We start from the raw sequence: 27618 nt of genomic DNA, 5'->3' as shown, positions 1-27618 counted from the left end.
ACATATTGTTTTTTATTCAGCATTTGCCATAAATCTGTTGTTTTTCTATGTCTCACAACGTGGGACTCTATGGATGGACTCCATTAGGCTCTATTACTCACTTACCCACTCTTACATACGTAGTGCACTGTTTTAGTGACTCCAGCTTTGCTTTGCCCGTGAATATATGGTAGAACAGGGCTGGGGCGATAGCTTTATCTATAAAGTGCTCGTACCTCAAGCCTGAGGACCCGAGTTCAATCCCTGGAATGCACACATAAGAAGCCAGGTGTTTTGGCACTGTAAGGCCAGGGGAGATAGAGATAGTAGGAGCTCTGGGGCTCCGAGGGCAGCCTAACTCAGTGAACCCCAGGTCCCAGTGAGAGACCTACCCCCCCCCTCTGCACCCCCCCTCCCTGCTTTAAAAGGCTGTTCCCAAGGGCATACAGCAGAGATCGCTTTCCTCTTTGTTGTGAAAATCGCCTTAGCTGTTCATGGACTTCTAACCCATATAAAATATAAAGTCAGTACACAAAAGGACTGCCAGGATTTTTAACCCAGTGTACTGGATCTATATATTAATTTAGGTGGAACTAACGCCTTTCATATGTTAAAAGTCCGCATCCGTCTAAAATGGCCCGTACTTATTCAGCCCTCCCTGTGTGCCCTTTAAGAGAGATAGAAGCATGCTCTCCCGAAAGGTCAGCTGAGGTTTTAGCCGGCGTAATCTCTTGGTGCATTTTCTTTCATCTTGTAATTTCCTTTCTAGTGCATATAAAATGCTCACAGATAACGTCCTTTTTTTTTTTTTTAATCCGACCCCTTCCTCGGTGTAGAAGTTCTGTTAGCTCACTCCTTCTTTGATTTTCCCGTGTAAGCGCTATGCTCTACCCACTGCAGTTACGGGAGCAGGAACTTGGGCGGGACCCCCTGGCGGTTTATTTCACCTGTTACCTGGGTCGGGCCAATCCCAGCGCCGGCCTGCCCGCGAGCACCAATCCGGCTGCCAACTCGGGCCCCGGGAGTGGGGGTGGGGCGGTAAGGAGCCGTGGCACTTGGGAAAACTTCTGAGCAAGATGGTCCGCCGCTGACTGGTTGGGCGCACACGGTCCCCTGCAGCAGGAGTAGCCGCAGCGCGGAGGCCCATGGCGGTGGCCGAACTCTACGCGCAGGTAGGGGCTCAGGGACGCACCTGTGCACCTGCCGGGACTGGTGCAGGAGCGGAGCCCGGGAGCAGCTGTGAGCTCAGCCCGGGCGCCTTGCGGGTGGGCACACCCAAGGAGGGCCGCCATTCCCACGCCGGATGGTTGGACCACCCGGACCCTTCCTTCCTGCCACTGATGGAATCCGAGTCCCGCTGTTGGCAAGAGCTTCGATCCAGCAGGACAAGCTTTGTTACGGTCCAGGCCCTCCCAAGTGTGGAAGTTTCCTGCAAGATTAGCAGTGCTTTGTGGAATCCTGGGAGTCACCCAGGTTATCCACCTGGACCTCTGCGTGGTCTGAGCGCAAGTACCAGCAGCTAAGGGCCCAGGACCAGGTGCTGTTGGGTTCTTACCATCGAATGTAAGGTACCTTAGCTCGGAGAGCATCTCCAGCTGGCCTGACCCTGAGCACTGAGCATTCTGAGAAACTTCCAGAGGCTAGGTTTTTGGATTTTGGTTTTCAAGGGTTTTGGCTGTCCTGGAACTCACTCTGTGACTTGTGAGATCTTGTCCCAGGTACCCAAGCTCTGGCATTACAAGACATGTCCCAACACACACACACACACACACACACACACACACACACACCCATCTTTCTACCGTAAACTTAAAGGCACGTTCACAATCAGTGCACAGTAAAAGATACTTGTCATGAGTCTCTTTCCATGGGGTGGGGGGTGGGGGGCCAGGGGGGCACACGGTGGGGGAGGAGGCAGCTAATTTTCTTCCACTTTGTTTAACAAATAAATTCCAAGCACACATCACAGAGGATATCCCTCTGACGCATTTACACCATTGCTCAACAGTTTTGCACTTTTGTAGTGTCTCTGTTTACACACACACACAGACACACACACACACACACCTCTCTAGAGTCTTAACCCAAGACCTAGTGTTTTCTGGGAAAGCACTCCACCACGGAGCTAAACCCTTCGTCTAGAATATTTTCTCAGAGACAATGTGAGGCACCGGGTACCCAGCTACATTTCTAAGTCTTCACGTTACTATCAGGAAAAGAAAATGCTGGAACAAACCCTGCCATTTTGGATACGTTTGCAGATAAATAACAGATCATTGACCTATTTTTAATAGCAGTTTTTCTTGAAGCAAAAATTCTTACCCCTACCTCCAGCTGCCTGTAATCACACTACACAGGAGGCTCGGGCGAGAGGTTTGCCTTGGGTTTGAGGTTAGCCTGGACTACATAGTGAGTTCCAGGCAGCTATGGCTAAATAATAAGACTCTGTCTCAAAAGTAAGTTAGGATATTGTCAGGTGGGGGAGGGGAGGGTGATGGGATCCAGATCTTTCTGTAGGAAGAAGCATTCACTGTGTTTAGGGGAGCAGGGGGGGGGTGTTTTATTCCAGAATTGTTGTTTTGCCTGCCGCCGTATTCTCTGGTTCTTTGAAGTGACAAATGTCAAGCAGATGTTTGCTGAGGCCTAGAGAGAGGGAGGGGGAGACAGAGCAGAGGCAGAAGGGTCATTTGGCAAAGGGGGGGTTGAGTAGAAATGGGGAGCGCCGGGAGGGGGGGTAGTTTAGGAGGCTAGGTGAGCTACTTCCTCAAGATCCCAACCAGTCAGGGATCTGAATAGATCCTGGACATGGAGGGTGGAGATAGGCGGAAAGAAACCGGCCTGGATACTCAGAGAAGGGACACACCAAGGACTACATGGACACTGGCGATTGAGAACAGGGTGTGTATGGTTGCTTTGGAGCCACTGGGAGAAGGAAGTGTTTCCGAGAGAGGTCATGAAGCACACTTTTTTTTTTTAAACCAGAGTGTTGTTGAAGTAGCTGACTGTAGTTGAAGTAGCTGACTGTAGTTGAAGTAGCTGACTGACAGGGAAATGGAGTGATGCGAGTGCAGAGCCAGGGTGTCTGTGGAGAATGGGTTCAGTCAGGGCCTGGGGAGCCCTCTGCCCTGGTGTGGTCACTGAAACCAAGGCAAGAGCACCTCGCTGCAAAAGAACAGAGGGCCAAGGCCAGGACAGAGGAGCACCTGCATTCCAAGAGAGCAGCAGCAGCTCACTGCCAGTCCAAGATGAGGAGGCATCACAGGGCTAGACAGTACCAGGAAGAGAGGGGACTCCCGAGAGACGCCATGGCACAGGAAGTGGAAGGCGACCCACCTCTCTCCACAGCAGCGTGCCTTGGAAGTGTGCCACGCTGAAATTACTTGAAATCCCTTTGAGAAAAACTGGTCTGACCGATGATGATCCCCACTTAAAACCTTCATGAAGCTTTTGTCCCTCTCAACTCCCAACCCAGCCAGAAGGGCCTGCCTCTGGGTCCTCTTCCAGCCCCTTGCCAGTCTCTCCTAGCTGGCTCCCGCCCTACCAGGAGTCTTGGCTGTTCTTCGCAGCTTGGCCCGCATGCTCAGTCACCTGGCTTGGCACACTGCTTTGCTGAGGAGCAAGCACACCCAGCACCCTATCCAGTGTTAACACCATCAGCTGGGTGTCTCCCCAGCTCTGTAGCTTGTAAAGACCAGGGCACAACGAGAATGCTCTAAATGCGCGTGCTTGCTCTGTGTCCACGCAGGAGTGGGCGTTTCTGTCTACAACCAAAGCTGGGACACAATGGTTATTTTTATCTTACGTCATAAAGCTGAATAAATTTCTATGCACCAGACATCGTCCTCAGAACCCTCCCTCAGTCTGAAGGAGTCCGGGGGAAACAAATCTATGGGTTAGCCGGGCGTGGTGGCACACGCCTTTAATCTCAGCACTCGAGAGGCAGAGGCAGGTGGATCGCTGTGAGTTCGAGGCCAGCCTGGACTACAAAGTGAGTCCAGGACAGTCAAGGCTACACAGAGAAACCCTGTCTCGAAAAACAAAACAAAAACAAATCTATGGGTTAAAGCTTCACGTCCCATTCTGTACAGAGCCCAGATCAAGGAAGTTACCTAAGGTTACACAGGCCTGACAGAGTCAGATCCGGATGCCTCTCAGTGCCCTGCCCTGGTCCCCACCTGTATCATCTTCAAGGAATGGAAGTGTTTTTCCCACCCAGAGGACTCCTGGGAGGTCCATCTGCTTTTTAGCTACCTGCCCCCACCTGCCAATCTGTTACATTGCTCTTTATAAAACCTAAACGACTCCAACCCCAACATCCAGCAAGAGGGAGAAAAGCAAGCACGAGGCCCCACCCACATCATGAAGGGCAGGGAGCCATGGAAACGCTCGCTCCATCTGAATATCACAGAGGATGGGCAAGGCCTATGAAGAACAAGAGTCCCAAGCCTGTACACGCTGTGGTGGTAGACACAAGTAACTGGTAAGCGAGTGGCTAAAGACTGGGAGCTTAGTCTTTGCTACCTTCAGAAACAACAAGGGGGAAGAGACGTGACTCCCGTGGGACCATGGTGTTGCTTCTTTCAGTAGACCTGTAGAAGAAAGGAATTCCAACATGGCTGAGGGAAGGGCCACTCGATGAGTGCAGTGTGCAGATGTGAGAAAGGCAGCCAGCGTGTGTGCACCCACAGCGGGAGGGTATGGCACAGGATTGAAAGGCGGGGAGGTGTGTAAGGAAATGAGAAAGTCACAGAGCCTTGACCGCTGTCAGCAGAGGTGACAGGACCATAAACTGTCCCAGGCCCATCCTCCAGGCAGCCTTTCCACTGGTGGACTTCAGTGCGCTCATGGCCGTCTTCACAGTGATGTTGCCTAGTACCAGCTGCTCAGCCAGGAGCCGCCTGTGGGCCTGTTGGCTCCAAGCTCCTGTGCTGCCTGTTTGTTTGTTTTTTGTTTGTTTGTTTGTTTAGCAGAGCTGACATATGCATTGCCCAGAAAGGCACAATCATTTAGGAACCTGCCGTCATTGTTGACTTGCTGGTGTGTGAAGAACTCACAGGCAAGACTGCGAACACCAGGGCAGTGTGGCTGTGGACACGTGAGGGACTCCTTAGTATCCACGCAGGTTGACTGAAATCCAGGAACAAGATCAAGCGAAGTGCCTTGAAGACTCACTGTCCAGGTCCCTGTCTCTCACAAGTCAGCGTCCATGTTAGTGACGTTCCCGTTTGACCTTTCTAGCAATCTTCCCTTTTCTCAATTCAGCCCAGAAAGCTAGACTCACCTGATCTATGAGTAGTTTAAAAAGTCAAAAACAAGGAAGGAAGGAAGAGGCCAAGAAGCCAAAAATGACATCTTTTTTTTTTTTTTTTTTCTTTTTCTCAGCACAGTGGAACTACTGGGCATTCCTTTTTTTTTTTTTTTTTTTTTGAACAGGCAGTTGTGGGTCCCAGGCACAAGAGTGAGTGAGATTCTTGACACTCAGATGCTGGTGAAAGTGATAGGAGATTTTTAAGAGGATTCAGTTAAGCCTCCTGGGTAGGAACCAAAGAAGGCATCACAACGGAGGGATTCTTTGTACTTGCCTGTTTGTAGGCGTGGATGGATGTAGCTAAGGGTGGGAGGTCACAGGCAGAGTCAGGGGTGATTTGAAGTGTTCTAGAAAGGGCTGGCGTTTGTTGTGACTGCAGACAGGGTAGATTGTGTGGAGGAATTGGCCAGTACACTTCTCCCATCTGTTTGTCAGCATCTTTAGGCTTTCTGTTTGCTCAGGCTGGGGTATACCAGGGGTGCTGATGTGGGTGAAGGTGTCTCTGTGTGCCCAACTGAAGGTGGATGCTGAAGGGTGGACGAGCCTAACTGTCCCTGGCTGGTGGAGAGGTGGCTGTTTAAAACCTCAGCGTCACAGCACCCTGGGATTACTTGGTCCGGTCAGGCAGAGAGCCCAAATTGCGGGCTTCCAGCTGAGGAGCAAGAGGGCTGAGAGAGACAAGCAGCATCACCACTTGACCTAGGACCATGCGAGCTGCCAGGGACACGGGGTCCTGGTATTGGAAGGTTCTGGAGAGGCAATCTGAGCTCCCTTATACGATCTTGGCTGTGGTCTCAAAGATGCAGGTGATGGAGCAGTTGGGAAAGTAGTCGGAACTCGACGGAAACAGTTTGTCACATGGAAGGGCTAGAGATTTCAAGGAGGGACCTACAAGGAATGAGTGAAGAGGGGGGAAAAAAGAGGCATGGTGTCACCTGTCTGGCTCAGATGCCCTGAGCATGGAGATTCCAATCCAGAAAGTACACCCAGGAGAATGTTCCTGTCACTGTATGTTCCACACATCAGCCTTCAAGCTGTGTACATGGTAAATTCAAGAAGACCCTCAGACAGGTGGGTCACAAGCTCACATGCACCTGTGATGGGGGAGAATATGGCATATTCTTCTTTTTAAAGATTTATTTATTTATTTTTTTGTATACAGCATTCTGCCTGCATGCCAGAAGAGATGGTTGTGAGCCACCATGTGGTTGCTGGGAATTGAACTCATGACCTTTGGAAGAGCAGTCAGTGCTCTTAACCTCTGAACCATCTCTCCAGCCCAAATCTGGTATATTCTTGAGCCCTTTTGCTTCCTCAACCTCTCCTGTCCTAGCTTTGCTTCATTCCCTAGCCCCCTCGGTGAGGAAGGCCAGCAAAGCCTTTCAGCTGTTGGCCCTGCAGCAAGCTTGGCTGGCCATTCCAGGATGCTTCACGGCCCAGAAGCATGCAGGAGTCATGTGAACGCTGGCTCCTCTGTTTGCACAGCTTGGGTGTATTTATCTAAATGGCTTCAGTTAGCTCTCGTATGGCTTAGAGTGTTGCCTTGTGGGCGGAGGAATGTGAGGAAGGAGGGACAGTGGGTTGTTCATGGAACTGAGTAAACTGTAGCATTTGCTTAGCAGGCTGGGTGTCAGGTGCAGGGTTCTAGAGCTCAGGCAGTGGATGGACAGGGACGCTAGGACCAACAATGCTGAGGTGAGCAAAGAAGAGGAAAGTCACGTGTATCTTAACACTGCCCGACACCAAATGGTACTTCTAGCAGAAATGAATTCAGAATCCACTAGAAGAACCCTGGACAGTCAGGCAGATGGCTCATCAGGGTCGTCCTCGGAGCCACTCTCAGGCCCTGCTAGCATCTTGGTCTCTAAGAGTCTCTCTGGTGCACTCTTGGCCTATCTAGGTTTGAGTTGGATCATCAGCAAAATGAGAGAACTGGTCAATTCAGTGATGGCCCCAAGTTCCTCTGGAAGTTTGGACCACAAGGATCTCATCCTCCAGCAGGGCTGCCATCTGAACACCTCAACTTTCTCCCCCTTCACACAATGACTGAAATAAACTTTCTGCACCCCTAAACTTGACAACTTGCAGTAGATGGTTGCAAGTATGCTTTTAGCTCTGACGTTTTATAATGACTAATTCTTGATGCATTGGGATATTGCGTTTTTAATCATTTGTGACATATCGGGTTATAAACAAACATTTCTAATAGCAGACCTGAGATAGGAAATGTGTGGTCACGGTGACGAGGATGCGTGTGGTGGGTGTGGTATATCTAAGAGGCGTGTCTGTGTGTAAGGCTCTATCAGGCGCTATACAGGTCTGGGCCACTGCCAGACTGTCTGCTGAGGTAATCTTCTATTTTCATATTCTCATTCTCTCTCTCTCTCTCTCTCTCTCTCTCTCTCTCTCTCTCTCTCTCTCTCCCTCCCTCCCTCCCTCCCTCCCTCTCTCTCTCTCTCTCTCTCTCCCTCCCTCCCTCCCTCCCTCCCTCCCTCTCTCTCTCTCTCTCTCTCTCTCTCTCTCTCCCTCCCTCCCTCCTTCCCTCTCCTCTCTTCTCTCAAAGCTTCCCTACTCCTATCTCACATCTCACCAAGCTCCTGTCTAGCAGTCTACCAAGGATTAAATCCACTCAGATGACTTAGTCACAATCTATGTTTAATGAGCTCTAATCAATACAGTTTATACCAACTAACAGATAGCAATCCTTATCCGCCCCGCCCGGGGAACTGATGCCCTAGACTTCTGGTCTATATTTCCTCTGACCGCCCTGAGACTCTGGAGCTTCAAGTGACCTTGAAGGAGCCCTGTGCGAGGCTCTATTCCCAGTCTCCATCCAGCGGGGATATTTTCTCTGTTCCTCTCTACTGTGTCTGTCCACCCTTCTGCCCTTCCATCCAGCCTGCAATCCCTGCAGTTTCCTAAAGCAACTCAGGGTGAGTGTGGCACCTCAACACGTCCTCTACATTCTTCAGCGTGCGTTGCACTAGCTACTTTCACACTTGTTCTGTCCTTTGTATAAAATACACAACTAATGAAATATATAAATCTCAGCCCTTTTTCCAGCTCTTGGAGTGTTTAGGTACCATGCCAGGTACCAACTCTAGCAAAATGTAGAGTTCGGGCTGGGGAGTTGGCTCGGTGGGTGAGAGCATTTGCCATGCAAGCCTCACAGCTGGAGCTCAGTTCTCCAGAGCACACATAGAAGCCAGACACCACATGCCAAGTAACTGTACCACACCCTACAGGGATGTGGAGACAGATAGGGAAATTTCCCAGAAGCTTGCACTCCAGCTAGCCTGACTTATATGGCTGCAGAGAGGCCCTGTCTCATAACTTGATTGCCCAGAATTTGCTTTTTTTTTTAAGGTTTAAATATCGTCCTTATGTGTATGTATGTACCTGTATGTGCCATATGCACGTAATTAGTACCTGTATAGGCCAGAAGAGGGTGTCAGATTCCTTGGAATTTTCCTTATAGGCTGTTGCCAAGTCCGGGTCTCCCTGCAAGAGCAGTAAATACTTTTAACCCCTGAGCCAGCCCCCTCCCCCACAAAAATTTGCTTTGTAACTGAAAACCTTCACTGTGTCAAAGATATGAAAATTTTCTGTAGTCATAAGCTTTGCCCTCTGAGTTAGGAAGAAATAAAGACTCACAAACGACACTGCTATTTCTATTTGTCCCCAAACCCAGGATGTGCATGATGCAAATATGGGGCAGAAGGACACGGTATACATGCTCAAGAAGAGCTTGCCATCCCAAAGGCATGACAGGCAGCTGCTGCCACAAGAGTCTGCATTGTGTGTGTGTGTGTGTGTGTGTGTGTGTGTGTGTGTGTGTGTGTGCACGCGCACGCGTGCACATGTGTATAAGGTCAACCTCAGATATTGGTCCTTCTCAGGTACCTTCCACCTTGTTTTTTGAGGGACCCTGGTCCCTTACTTGCCCTGTAATTCTCCAAGCAGGCTAGGCTAGCTGGCTACAGACCTACCTGTCTCCGCCTCCCCAGCTCTGGGATTCTGAATATGTCATAAGCACTATTCTACTGTTATGAAAAGACACCATGATCAAGCTAACTTCCATAAAGGGAAGCATTTAGCTGGGGGTTTGTTTACAGATTTAGAGGGCGAGTCCATGATCATCATGGTGGAAAACAGGCAAGCATGATACTGGAGCAGTAGCTAAGAGCTTTATATCCTGGCCCACAAGTACCAGGCAGAGAGAGAAAGAGACTGGACTTGGAATAGGCTTTTGAGGTTTCAAAAGCCCACTCCCAAAGGCACATCTCCTCCAACAAGGCCACACCTACTCCAACAGGGCCACACCCCCAATCCTTCCCAAACAACTCCACTAACTGGAGACTAAGCATTCACAATATGAGCCTATGAGGGCCATTCTCATTCAAACTACGAGAGTGTAAGCCACAGCACTCAGCTTTTTAATGTTGGTTTTTGGAACCATTGCAGGTCTTCAGGCTCATAAGATGTCCTGGTTAGATTTTTTTGGTCAACTTGACCCAAGCCAGGTTCACATGGGAAGAGGGAACTAACTTCAGATTGGAAAAGTACCTTCATTAGGATGGCCAGTAGGCAAGTCCATGGGGACATATTCTTGATTGATGACTGATTTGGGAGGGAATAGCCTATTGTAGACAGTGCCACCCCTGTGAAGGTGGCCCTGGGCTGATTAAGAAAGCCGACTGAGCAAGCCACAGGCAGCAAATGAGTAGGAGGAATTTCTCCATGGCTTCTGCTTTGGTTCCTGCCTTGAGGTTCCTTCCCTGTGTGAGTTCCTGCCTTGGCTTCTGTCAATGATGGACAGAATCTGATCTGGACAGGACATGTAAGCCAAACAAACCATGTCCTCCCTCCCCAAGTTGCTTTGGGTCAGGGTTTTGTCGCAGCAACAGAGAGCATAGTAAGGTACGAGGCAAGCACTTTTCTGAGTAGGTTCTGAAATTTTTACAACTGCTTTCAGAAAGTCCATCAGACACAGAAAAGGATAGCGACTGTCTTAGGTAGGGTTCTTAGTGCTGTTCTCGGTGCCGCACAGTGTCTCTGTGTTCCTTTTGCCTGGCTATTTCCCAGCACAGTGGGCTCTCCTGTAGGACTGGGAGCCTAGAGCCATGCTTTGTTGTGTTTCTTTAAAAAAGATAAAAAAAAAAAAAAGTACCCGGATGCAGTGGCACAATGCTTTAATCCCAGCACTCGGGAGGCAGAGGCAGGCAGATCAGTGTGAGTTCGAGGCCAACCTGATCTACAAAGTAAGTCCAGAATAGCCATGGCTACAAGGAGAATCCCTGTCTCAAAAAATAAAATGAAACAAAAAAGTATTGACTGTTCTTCCAGAAGATCCAGGTTCAATTCCCAGCACCCATGTGGCAGCTCTCAACTGTCTTTAACTCCAAGATCTGACACACTCATCCAGGCATACTTATGGGCAAAACATCAATGTGCATAAAATAAAAAATAAAATTTAAAAAGTATTACATTTATTTACTTGTTGGGGGTGGTGGTGCATGTATGCCACGGTGCATAGGTGCCAGTCAGAAGAAGAAAACTTCAGAATGTCAGTTCTCTTCTTTTACCACGTGGACCCTGGAGATGAAACTCAGGTGGCCAGGCCTCGTGGCAAAGGCCTTCATCCAGCGAGCCATCTTGCCAGCCCTGCCATGGCTCCTCTTACAAATCTACATTCCTATAACCCCTTCAGGTCAGGGCTTCTCCCTTAGGACTCCTTTTATCCTTCGTCATCTCTAAGGCCATAGTCTTCAAACACTGTCACATCGGGGACCAGGACTTCAGTGCATGAAATCTGGAGGGGCACGGACCAGTAGTGCCATGGGGTCTGTTCCGCAGCCCAGACGGGCCACCAGTTGCCTGCTAGGAAGACAGCTGAGCGGCTGCAGAGGGCCTTCCGCTGTTCCCAGTGTGGGAGTCCTTGGCTGCTGTCGTAAAACATTGAGAGCTAAGCAATAGTCAAATGTGATATTTGTGCCTGTAACCCTGGCCCTCAGGAGGCTGAGGCAGGAGGATGACCAGTTTCAGGCCAGCCTGGGAAGCAGGCTGAGACCCTGTCTCAAAATAAGAATAATCAGAGATAACAATGCTGTAACTGTACTTCCCTAGTATTTTACAAAATTGCTCTTATTTGCTTGTTTTGTTTTAGAAACAGGGTTTCGTGTGTTGCAGGCTGGCCTTGAACTCGATATGTAGCCAAGAACGACCCTATATTCTGATCACACACACACACCACCTCCTCCTGAGTGTCATGACTGTGTGTGTGCACCGCCGTGTCTTGTTTATTCAGTACTGGGGATGGACCACAAGGCTCTACCGTCTGAGCCACACATCAACTCCAAAAGCTCTCTCGTGCATATTTACAGCTAGCCTCCTAGCACCCCCGGGAAGTGGACTTTATATCATGTTATGAGTAAGAAGCAGCGCTACTAGAAATTAAATAAGTAGTCTATTGGTGGAAGCCAAATTCCTCTGCCCGAGGCTTGTAGAAAGTCCCTGGCTTTGACTAGGGAACCCTCAGATTCCCTTCCCACTCTAAGCTTTCAGTGTTCAAGGTGTATTCATGAAACTTTGGGGTTCTGCTGCCTATGACACAGGGCCAGTGAGCCTGGCGGTGCATTGCAGATGCACTAAAATTTACCTCCTCACAGAAAACAAAGGGCCGAGGGGTGAATGTATTCTAAAGAGAGGCTGTGTTTGTGTGCGCGTGTGCATGTGCGCATGCGTATGCCCATGCATGCAAATGTGCATATAGAGGTCAGAGACCACCTACCATTCCTCGAGAGACATCACTTTGCTGAGACATGGTCTCACTGGGACCTAGAGCTCACCCCCTGGCTAGGGTGGCTGTCCGGCCTGCTCCAAGAATCCTCGGGGGCTTCCTACATGGGTGCCGGGGACTGAACAGTCCTTGTGTTTACATGGCAAGCACTCTACAGAATTACCCCTAGCCTTGAAAGTCTCCTTAATGTGGGAGCTGACCCAGTGGACAGACTCACGGTTGGGGGAGTGGGGATCTAATGATCTGGGGTTTTCACATGTTGGGGTTAAACCTGTCTTATCCTGTGGTCAGTACAACAGGGTTTGGATCCCCGATCCTGAGGAAGTTTGGAAGTCGGCTGAAATTGCAAAGGACTACAGAGTTGGTGACCGAGTCCTTCGGCTTCTACTAGAAGATGGAACGGTAAGGGTCTCTGCTGCCCACAGTGTATAATGACATACATATACATACATATAAACATACACATACATATACACATACGGCTGTGACACAGGGACCACTGGCAGAAGGTCCTGAGGGACAGTGCAGGCAAAGGAGCAGAAGAGACACCACCCCCATATTCAGGAAGGCAGTTAGTGCTGAGGAGCCTGTGTGTGTGTGTGTGTGTGTGTGTGTGTGTGTGTGTGTGTGCGCGCGCACGCGCACATGCATGCCTTCATGCTGCCCCACACCAGCAGCCCATCTATAACGGGTTCCATATTAATCACCCATATATGTACCTCTGCTGTGTTTGCAAGTGCTGAAAAGCCATCAGCGGATTCTGTTCCTGGGACTCACTCAGTAGAGAGCGGGCAGGGGAGGAACTTGGAGGGAAGCAGTTGGACCCCAAGGCAGGAACCAGATGGGAAGGGAGAGCTAGGCCTTGGGGACAGGTCAGAGGTGTAGGAGCCTGGAGATCTAGAAAGTCAGCCTAGGATGTGCAGAACCATACAAAGGCTGGGAGGCTGTGCAGAGGGCAGAGGCAGAACCAGCAGCACTAAGAAAGAAAGAAGGCGCCTCAGACTTCAGCCAAGACTCCTGTGGCTTGGGCTGCCGCAGAGTTACAGCCAGGGGCCACCCCAGTCTTTTGATCATCAGCAGCTGAAGATTTCATATTGGCTTTAAGAAGCCAACCCCACCCCCAGGATTCATAGCCAACACTCCCTTTGTGCTTTTAGGCTCCAGTGTTAGGTGCTCTGCTGGATCAGGGGTGGTCTGAGAATTTCTTACAAACATTAAACACTGGGAATTTACAAAATGTACGTACAGGCACCACATGCTACTTGCAGCTTTCTTGTCCTGGCTGCCAGGCGTTTCCTGAGCTCTCGGAAGGTGCCCAGAAGGAAGGACTCATGCTCCAGGGTCAGGCACCACCACCCACCCACTGAATCCCTGACTCTCCACAGAGGAACTGATGACACTGTACTGGCACAGGTCCTGAAGGCCAGGGACCATCCTGTGTAACCCTACAGATATAAGGTCACAGCCAGGGTGCTGCACTGCAGGGCACCTCGCTTAAACAGGTGGCTAGGCCTAGGGAGGGGAATCTTGAGACAGCAGCTGCTTGTGCTATAAACAGGCTCCAGGTGGTTGTTCCCTTGGGCAGGGAGGCAGAGAGAATGGCAGGCAGCCAGTGCCTCTTACCTTAACCCTTCCTTGTACCCGAGGACAAAGCTTGCCTTGTGTAGAGCATGTCACCCTTGCCGCCTTCCACCTATCAATCTCGTGTTTTCCCCTCCCCCACTGATAACTATCTAGCTGGCTGACACTCCTCCCCCCACCTTCCATCCCCCCACCCCCACCCCCTGGAGAATCTCTTTGTTGATATTAGTCCCCCAGCACAGTGTGGAATTAGGGAGTGTGCTGGCAGGACAGACTACAGCTTAGACCTGCCTTGCTGAGGGTCAGCCGGATCTGGTCCAAGGACTCTTGTTCTGTGTCCTGAGCTTGCCTAGGTTCTTCTCTCCTGACGTGAAAACTGACCCTGCCCACAGGGCCAAGCCCTTTATGGGGTGGAGAGGTGTGCAGAGAGTGTGAGGGTCTTCCCAGCCTGTCTCGTTCAGTGTTCACCTGGCCAGCCATGCCTTCCTCAGAAGGCAGGCTTGATGCATACACAGAACATCGTGGCTGAGGGCCTGGCGTTTGCCAGGGGGCAGCTGGTCCAGGATCAGGCATCATGAGTGGGAGCCTGGGAGTGGAAAGGCAGACCAGCCGGCAGCCCTACCTCTCTCAAGCCCTTTCCCTCTCTGGCCCAAGCTTTCCCTAATAGTAAAACAGGAGTGGAGGCATCGGGGTGCTGTTATTACTGGGTGGGGAGGGGGAGTCAGAGGGAGGGGGAGGGGGCTCCAATCATTTGCATGATGCCATGAAGGACCCCAACATCACCTTCCCTCTTCTCAGCACATGCTCTGGGGAGCAGGAAGTTTATCTCCTAGGAAGGAAAGACTGACCGAAGCCGGTCACTCACAGTTGAGGATGGCAGGGGTGGGGAGGGGGGGGCTGAGGGGGAGGGGACAGCCTCCCCACCCCCTTCAAGGGCCCTTCAGATACTTCTCTTGCTCCGGTGTCAGTTGAGGAGACACTTGGCAACTTCAGAACCACAAGGCACCTCGGGCTGGGTGGTCACAGCAACAACATCTTTCCAAATGTGCATTCCCATGGCCCCTATGGTAGATACAGGGTGAGGCCACTGGATCCTCGTTGGCTTCTTATCACTGTCCGTCACAGCCTCTTCAGCTCTGAGGACCCCTTTCACAGAGGAGGAAAGGGAGGTAGAGGGAGGGCAACTTGCTCTCAGGCACACCGTTAACGCTTTGGTCCCCTGGCTCCAGTTTTTCATCACCTCCAGTCACCTCTAAAGGTTATTTTCTTTCTCCTCTACTTAAAAGTTTCTAAGACTGGTGTGGCGACACTCACCTGTGATCCCAGAAGTGCTGAGGCAGGACAATAGAGGGTTTGAGGTCACAGTGGACTGCCTAGTGAGACCTTGTCTCAAGAGGGAAAGAAAAAAGTAGCGAGGGCTCAGCGGTTAAGAGTGCCTGCTGCTCTCGCAGAGGACCCAGGTTCAATCCTGGCAAGCACGTGGTGCCTCACGATCATCTGGAATTCCACTTCCAGGGGGGTCCAATGACATGTTGTGGCTTCTGCAGGCACTGCATAAATGTAAATGCTATACACACACACATACACACGCACGCACGCACGCACACACACACACACATACATACATACATACATGCCGACAAACATACACCCCCAGACAAATAACCTCTTCAAACGTTGTGAGATGTTGTTGTTTTTACTCGTTTTTTGTTTGTTTGTTTTAGTGTGAGAAATGCCGCTATAGGAAGTAGGTAGGAGAAAGGAGACAATTTAGCCGAACCGCCGAAGGTCCTCCATTTGCAGAAGCTTACATCTGTCTTCGTTCCTAGGAGCTGGCTTACCCTGTTGACCCAGGGTCACTGCCTCCACTTCGGAACCCAGACATCCTGGTGGGTGAGAATGACCTCACAGCCCTCAGCTACCTCCATGAGCCGGCTGTGCTGCACAACCTCCGAGTCCGCTTTGCAGAGTCTAAACTCATCTACACCTATAGCGGTAAGGGTTCGAGTATGACCCCATCCCCACCACCACCCCCCGCCCCCCGCCACCCCTTAGGCCTGCTATGAGGGGAGAATCTCTGGTGGGAACGAAGATGGACAGTGAGGGAAGGAACACCATGGGCTTGTGTTTGAGTTTCTCACTACATCCGACACATTTATTACTTCTTGGGACATTGCTGTTATTATTGCGTTTACATTGGGACTTGTAGGAACACAGTTCATTTCCCCGTGCGTCACCCCGTCCAGCCATCAGAACAGCCTTAGATGAAGGTGACTGTCAGGTAACCAAGATTCAGAACACTTAAGTGACCTGACCCACATCAAGCAAAGTGGCAGAAGTGGGCCTTCTGGAAAGAGCCTGTAAGGGTGGACGGCTTCGTCTGTTTTCTGTTGCTGTAATAGAGTACCTGAGGCTGGATAACTTACAAAGAACAGAAGTTTGGCTCATGTCTCTGGAGGCTGGGAAGCTTAAGGTCATGGTGCCAGCACTTACTGGTCAGGGTGTCATGATGGGAGACAGAGCACATGTACAAACTCCAGTCTCTTCTTCCGTGGAAGCTACTGTGGGGTCCCCACCCTCAGAACCTCATCTGGTGTTACTAACTCTCCAAATACTGATCTCCAGGTGCTGTCGACATGTGAAGGGGGGAGGGGCTGAGTTTCCAAGCCACTGACTTCTGGGAGGACAGCAGTGGATGGTGGAGGACACTAAAACCAAAGGCCCTACCGTCCTGATTGTGAGTTGTAGCCCGTTTGCATAAGCATCAAGAGTTTGACTAGGGACTGGAGAGACGGCTCAGTGGTTAAGAGCACTTTCTACTCTTACAAAGGACCTGAGTTCAATTCCCAGCAACCACATGGCAGCTCACAACTGTCTGTAATTCCAAGATCTGACACCTTCACACAGACATACATGTAGACAAAACACCAATGAGCATAAAGCAAGATTTAAAAATCAAATAAAATTTTAAAAAAGAGTTTGACATAAAAAAAGAAGTGTGTGTCCGAGGAGGGTCTCCCACTAAGGGGCAGATGGGGTAGGCCCCGTGAGAGTCTGGTGACCGCACCTCATCTCTTTCCTCAGGAATCATCTTGGTGGCCATGAATCCTTACAAACAGCTGCCAATATACGGGGATGCCATCATCCATGCCTACAGCGGGCAGAACATGGGCGACATGGACCCACACATCTTCGCGGTTGCAGAGGAGGCCTACAAGCAGATGGCCAGGTAGTTCGCAGCCAGGCTGGCCTTCCTCGGCTGTGTTCTCTGCACTTGCTCATCCCTCACAGTGAATAGAAGCTGTTTTGCGATCAGCTTCCTCGTAGGGACTGTGAAGCCAGGGTGGGCGCTTGGCTGAATAGAGCCTATGGTGAACAGCAGGTGACAGTCACAGGGTAGCTGGCCTGTCTAGAGAGAGACCTTCTGGGTTTTGGTCCTCAGCGGTCACAGTCAGGCGTTCCATCTGTGTTTTCCTGCGGTGTGTTTGGCTGGTGGAGGACTGACTGACTCTGCACTATGGGATGTTTATGGTTTATAGTTAGGTTTTTACCCATTTAAGGAGGCAGACTACTGCCAGATCAGCACGAGGTCTAGCCACAGGTTTGAATTTTAACCTGATTTCCTCGCTTTGCTTTTGCACGACCCTATAGAATTCTGATTTTGCAACTTGACATTTACAAAAAAATCTTGTAATTTTTGTAAATTTTGTAATCCGGCAACAAAAACACCAGGCTCACATTTCCAGCACCGTCTTGGTACCCTCAAGACAGCTCATGATATCCACGCCTTGCCACGGTAACCTAACCCCCAGAATGCCCTCTACCTGGTGTAGGCAGTGAGCTAACGGCAGAGCTGGGATTTGGACCCAGATTTTCTTGATTCTAGGCCTAATTTATTTTTCCCATGACTGCCTTCTCCTGGTTCCATTGATCTTGTCTGTAGTATATTGGAGAATAAAAACACCACTAACTCTGTCAGACACTACAGTTTGCAAAAGGATTTTCACACACTGTGATCCTAGGGTCTTACCACACTCTTGTGAAGTTCACTGTATTGCTCTCATTAACCCCATCTTGCACGAGAAACTGAGTCATAGACTTTGGACCTGCTGTGTGCCTCATAATTCTGTGTATAGCAGCTGAATGGGCCTCATCCGAGAGCCAGACTCAGCAGGTCCGTCTCTGTTCTGCACTTATGACCGAGAAAGCTCTGGTGACGTAAACAAGGCATGATTCTCCCCTACAGGGAAGCCAGGTGGGCATCTGTTGAGTCATCAGAGCCTGAGTGATGCCCCACTCCCCTGTCCCTTGAGCGAGAACTTATCCACACAGCCAAGCTAGTGCCTGACCGTCTCTTCCATACGCTAAGTCACATGGATCAAGAGAAGGAGTTGTCCTCCAGGCAACCGAGCCCCACAGAGGAACACTGCTCACGAAACATACCCACGTGGCCAGATACGGCCGGCACATGCTTTCACTCTGGCAGCAGCCCAGCCTCTCAAAACGGGGTCATGTTCCCAGGCAGGAAGAAAGGATGGATATCTGTGCTGCACCGAGACTGCTTCCCATAACACCCTGCTTCTGGAACTTTCTGGCTTCTGAAAGCCTCCCAGAAGCCCCCGAGGGGACAATCTGATGACCAACATCTGAGGTTATAGTCTTGGTCACCAACAGTGTGAGGTCCACCTTGAATCCGTGTCACTGGAATGAATAGACTGAAGAGGAAGCAGGCTCCTGGTGGACTGGCTGGGTGCTGGACAGAACCACCTGCCTTTCTTGAGAGGCACACATCTGCTGCCTTTCTAGGGCCTTCCTTTCCTCTGTTCTGAAAGGAAAGGTCTGGACCGGGGACTCCAGCGTCACCACAGGAGGCCACGTACTGTGCCCCAGGTCAGCTCATGTGACACGTGACTCCCCAGCTCACACAACTGTAACCCTGAGAAGTCTGCCATAGGACTCCTGTGCAGTGTAACTGAGAACATATGTGAAGTGTCCGCCCAGCGTCTACCACCTAGGCAAGGCTCGTCTCATGGCGGCATCACACCACCAAAGTCCTTGAAGAGCTTACGGCATTATTTTTAAAAATATCTACATTATGTAACAGTGTGTAGGTTTATAGAGCACATATGTCCCCAAGTATATTTTGAACTGTTGCTCTTAAAATAATGTCAGTAGGATGTGCAGAAGTTGCTAACAGGGCTTGAGGGAGCTGTCCTGAGAGCCTCCTTGGAAAGCCAGCCTGAGCCCAGCCAATTCCGGGACAATTTTCCATATCTCCTACAATCAGGGTCTCTGTGCCTAAGCGTACACTTTGTACAGGCAGCTTGTTTGATGCTGAGAACCTGCTTTCTTCCTGGGGGCTGAGCTCCTGGCCTCTGGGAAGCAGAGAGCAGGCACGAGCCCCTGACGTGTGGGTTCCAGGCACACAGAACTTCACACCTGCCGTGAAATCCAACTCCCGAGTCAGGAATGTGGCCACTGTGGCCTCGGCCGATGTTGCTCTGCCTTGGCCGATGTTGCTCTGTATCCTTCAGTGTGGTCTGTCCTACCCACAGTTTTGACTGTGAAGCCATCCCCTTCTCAAGGTTGCTGACCTTGGCCTTGACCTTGACCTTGAGGACCCCAACACAAAGGGACAAGGGACATAGCAGGAGACAGTGTGTGTTCTCTGTGGTAATGTATTAGAAAAAAGCTAGAAGGAAGTTCACTGTCTCTTTGGACTCTTGGGACAGTTCCTGTTCAGCCCCTTTTCTAAATTAGAAGATAGATAGATAGATAGATAGATAGATAGATAGATAGATAGATAGATAGATAGATAGATAATAGATACATACATACATACATACATTATATAGATGATACAGCTTTTGGTTTGTTGGTTTGTTTCTTCCAAGACAAGCTCTCATGTAGCCCAGGTTGGCCTCTAGTATCCTATATAGCTAAGGATGATTTTGAACTTGAAATTCTACTGCCTCCACTTCCTAGGTGTACCACCATGCCTGGCTTATGGGGAACTGAGGGTCAAGCCCTGGGCTTGATACATGCTAGGCGAGCCCTGTCCTGGCTGAGCCACGTCTCCAACCCTACTCTTTTCTTTTTCCCCCAAGACAGGTCTTGTTATGTTGCCTAGCTTGACCTTGAACTACACCGCCTTTTTAATGGAGAGAATTTAAGATTTCTCACTCCATCTCAATGCCTCTCTCGTGTGTTGGTTGTAGGAACAATAGAAATCAGTCCATAATTGTGAGCGGGGAGTCTGGAGCTGGGAAGACTGTTTCTGCACGCTATGCCATGAGGTACTTTGCCACGGTCAGCAAATCCAGCAGCAACGCCCATGTGGAGGACAAAGTCCTGGCGTCCAATCCCATCACTGAGGTGGGTACCTCAGTAGTGTACAGGGAGATGCTGAGGGTTGGAGGTGCAGGGGGTGGGGGGCAGGGAGGGGAGCTCTGTACATGAGCTATGCTTGTTGATAGGACTTCCTGCCTTTAAAAGTCTAAAGGAGGGAGGGTGGCAAGGGCAGGCATACGAGTGGTAGGATTGGAGGAGGTAAGGCAGAGTGGTGGCTGCCAAAGTTTTCTCTACCCATGACATTGGACATTGTGTCATCAGATTTCAAGGAGCCAGGTGTGTACTGACATCCTGGGGGGGATCCCCAGGCACATGGAGATCCCAAATGCTCTCCAGCCAGCAGGCATCCGCTCTCACAGGCTGGTTGTTTTTCACTCTCGGGTTTTATGAGGGGATGTTGTTTGAGCTTTGAGAGTCAAAAGTGCAGCATAGAGCACTGGCAGCTTACACTCGGGCATATGCTAGCTGCGTTCACTCTTATTCCTTTCACCAGTGGGGCAAAGCCACAGCATAGCAGGATGAGCAGACAGCCCTACGAGGGGAGGAACGCCTAGAGTGCACAGGGCAGGGGTTTCTCAAGGCCAGTGCTCTGTGCCCTACAAAATGAGAAGAGGGTGGCAGAGAATGGGCAGTGCAGCCTCTGAGCCCCAGAGCCCCTCCCTGTTTCCCAAATCAGAACCTTCAGGGACATCTGCTGCCACTGTGGGGAGGAAGTCAACAGAATAAGTAAAACCTGGATCTGGCCTCTGTGCTAACAGAAGCATATTTTAAAATGAAATAACCGCACGGATAGAGAGGGAACTGAGCAAGCCTGAAGCGCACAGCCACAGGCACGGGCACAGGCTGGCCACATGGAAACAGGTCACCAGCCAAGACAGTGACAGGAAAGCAGTTCAGAGCAAGTGCCATGTGACCTGCCTAGCGAACAGCTGTAGAGCTGTTTAAGATTTGTGTCCCCACCAGAAGATGATAAAACCCCACGAAGGTGGGACCACATCAGTTAAGTTCACTCCAGCTGACCAAGCCTGAGTCATAGTAAGTACACTGCAAAACTATGTCAACAAAAGCCATGGTCATCTGGGCAGGAAGTGTAGTGTGTATACGAAAGACAGGTCCTGCCGGCTGCCCGTAATCCTAGCGCTTGGAAGACTGAGGCAGCAGGGTGGTAAGTTGGAGGCCAGCCTGGACAGAGTGAAAAACCTGCTTTTAAAAAAGAGAGAGAGAGAGAAAGGAAGATCGGGAGGAGGAAGAAAACGAAGGAAAAGTTGCCTTCCAGATGGAAGGCGCTCGGCAGAGACGTAGATTCAAGAATGAAAGCAGAGCTGGGCCGCAGTGGCACCGCGCCTTTAATCTCAGCGCTTGCTCGGGAAGCAGAGGTGGGCAGATCGCTGAGTTCGAGTCAGAGGAAGTTCCAGGACAGCCAGGACAGTTACACAGAAACAAACAAGCAAGCAAAACAAAAGAATGAAAGTCAGCCAGAGGCGGGAGGTAAAGAGGGGCAGTTGAAGCAGCTTGAGGAAGTCTGCATGGGAGGCAGTCAGGCCATCGATGAGCAAAGGGAAGGGTGTGGGCTTTCTGCTAACCCTCACCTCAGCGCCTGCAGTCGCCACTCTGTACTCCCTCCATTGCTCCTGCCAACTCTTAGTCCAACACCAGTCAGGTGCTGTAACACCTGGGGGCTTACAGAGACTGTTCTGGAGGCTGTAGATCCAAGACCAGGATGCCAGCACGGCAGGGCTCTGTGAAGACTCTGTTTGGTGTCTTCACACGGCTGAGGAAGAGAGCACCGAGAGTTCTTTGCTGAGGGGTCTGTTTTATGTTGGCATGGAAACCCCCCTCCTCCTCCCATAGGGCTCCACTCCCATGCCCTCCCAACACACAGAGTGATAGTTTCAGCACATGGAAGTTCGGGCTGACAAAGTGGCTCCGCGGATAAAGGCACGTGCTGCCAACCGTGATGACCCGAGTTCAATCCCTGGGACTCACAAGGCGGGAAGAAAAATCTGAGTCGCACAAGTTGTCTTCTGACTTCCACACATGTGTGTGCATGTACATACACACACACACACACACACACACACACACACACACACACACACACACACACACTTTTAAAAGAATCGTGTAGATGTAGGAGGTCATGTTCAGTCCAAAGCAGCAGGATGCACACGTAAGTTTCCCTACCGCAAGTAGAGGAAGACCTGGAAAAAGAAGTTAACGTTTACAGCACTCTGCAGAGAGCCAAAACGGAGCCCAGGCTCACAAAGCCCAGAGCCTGCGCTCCATGAGTGGGACAGGATATCACTGGCCACCTCTCCTGTGACGCTGAACCCTGTGTGTTCCAGGCCGTTGGAAATGCCAAGACCACCCGCAATGACAACAGCAGTCGATTTGGGAAGTACACAGAAATCAGCTTTGATGAGAGAAATCAGATCATTGGTGCCAATATGAGAACCTACCTCCTGGAGAAGTCCCGCGTTGTCTTTCAGGTAGAGATAACGGTATTTAATCTCTTGTCCCAGCTCTGAATGCTGCTTATGTGCGCAGGCTCGGGAGACAGTCTGTGGTGTCTGCGGCCTGAAGGGCAGGCTCTGAGCACCTTTCCTTTGCTTCTCAGATTCTTTATTGTTCTTCCTTTTATTTTTTTTAAAGATTTACTTATTTATTATTTATACAGAATTCTGCCTGCATGTGTCTACATACCAGAAGTGAGCACCAGATCTCATTATAGATGGTTATGAGCCACCATGTGGTTGCTGGGAATTGAACTCAGGACCTTTGGAAGAACAGCCAGTGCTGTTAATCTCTGAGCCATCTCACCAGCCCTGTTCTATCTTTTAAAAAGCAGACGTTGATGCGTTGTGGGCTCTCAAGTTCTAGAATTGAGAGTAAAGGTTACTGTTATTTTTAGTCGGGGAGAAAAGTAAAGCTCTTATAACTTCACATAATTAGTATCTTTATCAGATGTAAACACTGAGGCAGGGAGAGCTGCCAGCCTGGCTTTCTGGTTGGTGAGGGGGTGGTTAGAGCCGGTGAGGGGGTGGCACTAAGGTGGGGCTCCTCTGTGAGTAAAATGGAGAAGCTTCTTCTTCCTCCTCCTCTTCTTCCTCCTCCTCCTCCTCCTCCTCTTCTTCTTCTTCTTCTTTTTTAAACATTTACACTCTGCATGCCAGAAGAGGGCACCAGATCTCATAGACGGTTGTTAGCCATCATATGGTTGCTGGGAATTGAACTCATGACCTTTGGAAGAGCAGCCGGTGCTCTTAACCTCTCAGCCACCTCTCTAGCCCAGAGAAACTTCTTTAAATATGTTCACGAGAGCAACAGGAAGCTAATGACATTTCAGAAATTCCTGCCTATAAAAATTACGCCATGCCTTTGCATGGAATGTGTTCACTTAGTAGTGTTTTCCTGGGCCTTGTGCTTGAAGATCATCTGTGGCCCCCAGTTCTGACTCAGCGCCGAGGACAGCCAGCTGTGAGCTGCCGTTAGCCACTGGTGTCCATCCCAGGGAATCAGCCATCCAGACTGGCAGCTAGGCTCCTCTAGGTGAATTCTTAGCAGCCACACAGTGACTCACAACCATCTATAATGTGATCTGATGCCCACTATATACATAATAATAAATAAATCTTCACAGGTATTTTCACAGGTAAAGAGCTGGTGTAATTGAGGACCTTTTCTTTCTCCCGCAGTCAGAAAATGAACGGAATTACCACATCTTCTACCAGCTTTGTGCATCGGCCCAGCAGTCAGAATTTAAACACCTGAAACTGGGTATGTGGAGGGCAGCAGATGACAGGGCTCTTTTCTGAAGGTGTTTATATTCTTAGTTAATTTCTTCTTTATTATAAAAAAAAAAAATTTAAAAGCAAACTATTTTGTCAGCCTGGCAGTGGTGGCACACGGCCTTTGGTCCCAGCACTTGAAAGGCAAAGGCAGGCAAATCTCTGAATTTGAGGTCAGCCTAGTCTTCAGAGGGAATTCCAAGACAGCCAGGGTTACACAAAGAAAACCTTAAAAACAAAACTATTTTTTCTAAAAACATAGGATGAATTTTAGAGCTGAAATGAATGCATTAAGAAAAATTAATTGAGGGCTGGAGAGATGGCTCAAGAGGTTAAGAGCACTGGCTGCTCTTCCAAAGGTCCTGAGTTCAATTCCCAGCAACCACATGGTGGCTCGCAACCATCTATAATGAGATCTGGTGCCCTCTTCTGGCATGCAAATGTACATGTAATGTAGGCAAAAACACTGTATACCTAAATAAATAAATCTTAAAAAAAAAAGACAGGATTAAAAAAAAAAGAATAATTGATTGAGCCGGGTGTGGTGGTACACTCCTTTAATCCCAGCACTCGGGAGGCAGAGGCAGGTGAATTGATGTGAGTTTGAGGCCAGCCTGGTCTACATGGAGAAATTCTGTTTCAAAAAAAAAATCAATTGGGCCAATTCTCAGAAAGCAGAGGCAGGAGGATCACTACAAGCTCAAGACTAATGTAGTCTTGAACATAACAATTTATAGGCCAACTAAGACTATACAGCCCTGCCCAAAAATAGAGGAAAGAAAGGAAAAGGAGAAATAACAGGCTGGCAGTGTATCTCAGTTAGTCAAGTGACCACCTGGCATGCGTGAAGCCCCAGGTTCAATCCCCAGCCCTGCGTAGACCAAGCATGTTGTACATGCCTGTAATCCCAGAGGTGAGCGCAGGAACCGTAGGAACAAAAACCCAAGCTTTCGAGTCAGTCCTGTCTTGCTTGTTTTTTATACAATGTTTTTGTTTGTTTGTTTGTTTGTTTGTTTGTTTGTTTTTGGTTTGGTTTGGTTTGGTTTGATTTGGTTTTTCAAGACATGGTTTCTCTATGTAGCCTTGGTTATCCTGGATTTGCTTTGTAGACCAGGCTGGCCTTGAACTCACATCTATCCACTTGCCTCTGCCTCCTGAGTGCTGGGATTATTAAAGGCGTGCGCCACCACTCCTGGCTCTCAATGTCTTTTTTTTTTTTTTTAAGATTTATTTAGTATTATGTATGCAGTGCTCTGCCTGCATGTACACCTGCGTGCCAGAAGAGGGCATCAGATCACACTATAGATGGCTGTGAGCCACTTTGTGGCTGCTAGGAACTGAACGCATGCCCTCTGGAAAAAGCGGTCAGTGCTCTTAACCGATGACCCGACTCTCCAGCCCCTCAGCACTGTTTTTAAGCCCCTGCTTCTCTGTCAAATGTGGGCCTCTGAGTGAGGCCTTCATTTTCCTGATTCTCAGCTTGGCTTTCTATAAATCCTTGTAAAGTGTTTGGTAGAGCCCATCAAGTGTGAACTGCCTTTCCTGTTCCTGTTCCTGTTCCTTCCATCTCCCCACCCCCGCTCTCTCTCTGCCCCCACCCCCAGCTCTCTCTCTCCCCACCCCCAGCTCTCTCCCCACCCCCAGCTCTCTCTCCCCACCCCCAGCTCTCTCTCTCCCCAACCCCAGCTCTCCCCCCAACTTGTCCACCCCCTCCCCCCTCATCCACCCCCTCCCCCCAGCTCTCTCCCCACCCCACCCCACCCTGCTCTCTCCCCACCCCCATCTCTCTCCCCACCCCCACCCCGCTCTCCCCCCACCTCGTCCACCCCCTCCCCCCAGACTCTCTCCCCACCCCAGCTCTCTCTCTCCCCACCCCGCTCTCCCCCCACCTTGTCCACCCCTCCCCCCTCATCCACCCCCTCCCCCCATCCACCCCCTCCCCCCAGCTCTCTCCCCACCCCACCCCACCCCCCTGGCTCTCTCCCCACCTCCAGCTTTCCCCCCTCCCCCCTGGCTCTCTCCCCACCCCAGCTCTCTCTCTCCCCACCCCCAGCTCTCCCCCTTTCTTAAACAGGATCTTATGATGTAGCCCAGGCTAGCCTTGAACTTGGTAGTGGGATGCAGAGGAAAGCCACCGTGCCTGGCCTTTTTTCTTGTTTCTGGTAACTGTGTGGGTCTGGATTTCTGAGCTGTGGGTAGAACTGATTGTCCTCTCTGTTCCAGGGAGCGCAGATGAGTTCAACTACACGAGACTGGGGGGCAGCACTGTCATTGAAGGTGTAAATGACAGAGCTGACATGGTGGAGACACAGAAGACTTTCACACTGCTGGGTAAGGGGCATCATGCTGGCCAAGAAGTGCACACTCTCAGCACACACAAGAACAGGCAGGGCTGGAGGGATGGCCCAGTGGTTAAGGACACTGCCTACCTACCCTTCCAGAAGACCCAGATTTGATTCCTAGCACCCAGCTGGCAGTTCACAGCCACCCCTAACTCTGGTTCCAAGGAAGTAGATTTTCTTCTCAACTCCGAAGGCACCAGGCACTCAAGGGTGCATATGCAAGGCTGTCAGCACACATACACATAAAACAAATATGATTTTAAAGTAACGAACGTGATTGGCCCCGGGCACTGACTTGGCTCCTCCACCCAGACCCAGCCCTGTACACAGCCCTGGAGCCATAGACACAGTTCCCAACACTGTACAGAGAATCAAAGTACGTTACTTTATCACCTCCTAGGGCTGCTAATGGCCAGGGCCACTCCTGGGCTGTGTGAGGTGTCAGATGCCTCAGCCGGGGAAATGACTGGGGTAGGAGCTGCTGTTTCCAATTTGCTTTCTCCTCAAGGCTGCCACCTGCTGGTTGCTGTCTCCTTGAATTGCCTGAGCACCGCCATGTTAGAAATGCAGATCTAGGCTGTTGTCCCTGTTTCTTCCATTCTTCGGCCATTCCCTTCTTTTCTGGCAATAGTCATTGCCACTGGCTGTTGCTGTGGCCCTTGGTCCCTGCCAACAAGTCCACACCCTGGGCTCTAGAGAAGGGACCAGGCACAGTCACTCCCTGGTGTCTGATCCCTGCCACTGTGGTACTGGAGTGATGTTGTCTTAGGTCAGATGGTGACTTACAGAGGTTTAAAATTCGTTCGCAGGCAGTGTTGCTGAGGCTGCACATTTTTGTCTCAGAAAGTACTGGTGGCCAAGAGATTTGGTTAAAGACCATGAAACGCTAGTGGGGTGCTGCAGGTTCTGTGGTTCCCTTTGCTTTTTCTCAGTCAGTTCTTTGTCATTTGTCACGTCAGCCACCTGCAGGCTTGCCAGGCTCACCTGTGATTCAACTCCCAGACTCAACAGACTCTGTGTATTTCTGGTCTGCTATCTTTTGTCTTAGAAGCAGAGATTTTTCAGGGTCTTGAGATTACTTAGGAATCTGATGACCCAGGAGCCCAGGTTTCCTCCACCGGAAGCTTACGTGGCACTCGGGGCTGACTACATTGCTGGACAGCAGGGGTGATGCTACCCTCCCTTCCGGTCTCCACCCAGCATGGACCAGATGGACATGTGAGGGAGGTGGACAACTTAGTGATGGGAAGAGGCCCCCAGCATCTCCCCACGCTCACAGGAGTGCCACAAAACCACGCATGGCTGCATCCTGAATCAACACAGCCCCGGCTCACAGCTGGTAGCTAGACACATGGTCCTCTCAGCAGCTGGCTTGGTTTATTTTCGGCACCAGGAAATGGGCCAGTTCCCTCTACTCCACATGCATCAGCCAAGATCCCAGTGGCGTTGCATGGCAAAGTCAAGACAGGA

At 50.3% G+C, this 27618-nt stretch overlaps 1 protein-coding gene across 1 annotated transcript in view; it reads left to right on the top strand.

Annotated features, from left to right (window-relative positions):
- Positions 1-1022: 1022 nt before the first annotated feature.
- MYO5C (myosin VC) overlaps positions 1023-27618 on the top strand; it is an 80335-nt gene continuing 53739 nt past the window's right edge. The window contains exons 1-8 of the mRNA XM_084754568.1: positions 1023-1151; positions 12378-12488; positions 15497-15662; positions 16752-16896; positions 19886-20042; positions 22364-22507; positions 23714-23795; positions 26030-26137. Of these exons, the coding sequence (XP_084610694.1) occupies positions 1125-1151; positions 12378-12488; positions 15497-15662; positions 16752-16896; positions 19886-20042; positions 22364-22507; positions 23714-23795; positions 26030-26137 (940 nt within the window). The 5' untranslated portion in view covers positions 1023-1124. The remainder of the gene's footprint in view (positions 1152-12377; positions 12489-15496; positions 15663-16751; positions 16897-19885; positions 20043-22363; positions 22508-23713; positions 23796-26029; positions 26138-27618) is intronic.

Source organism: Acomys minous (assembly GCF_964271855.1).
Source record: "Acomys minous genome assembly, chromosome: 13".
In the NCBI taxonomy this organism is placed as follows: domain Eukaryota; kingdom Metazoa; phylum Chordata; class Mammalia; order Rodentia; family Muridae; genus Acomys; species Acomys minous.
This window is presented reverse-complemented; position numbering and strand designations above follow the sequence as displayed.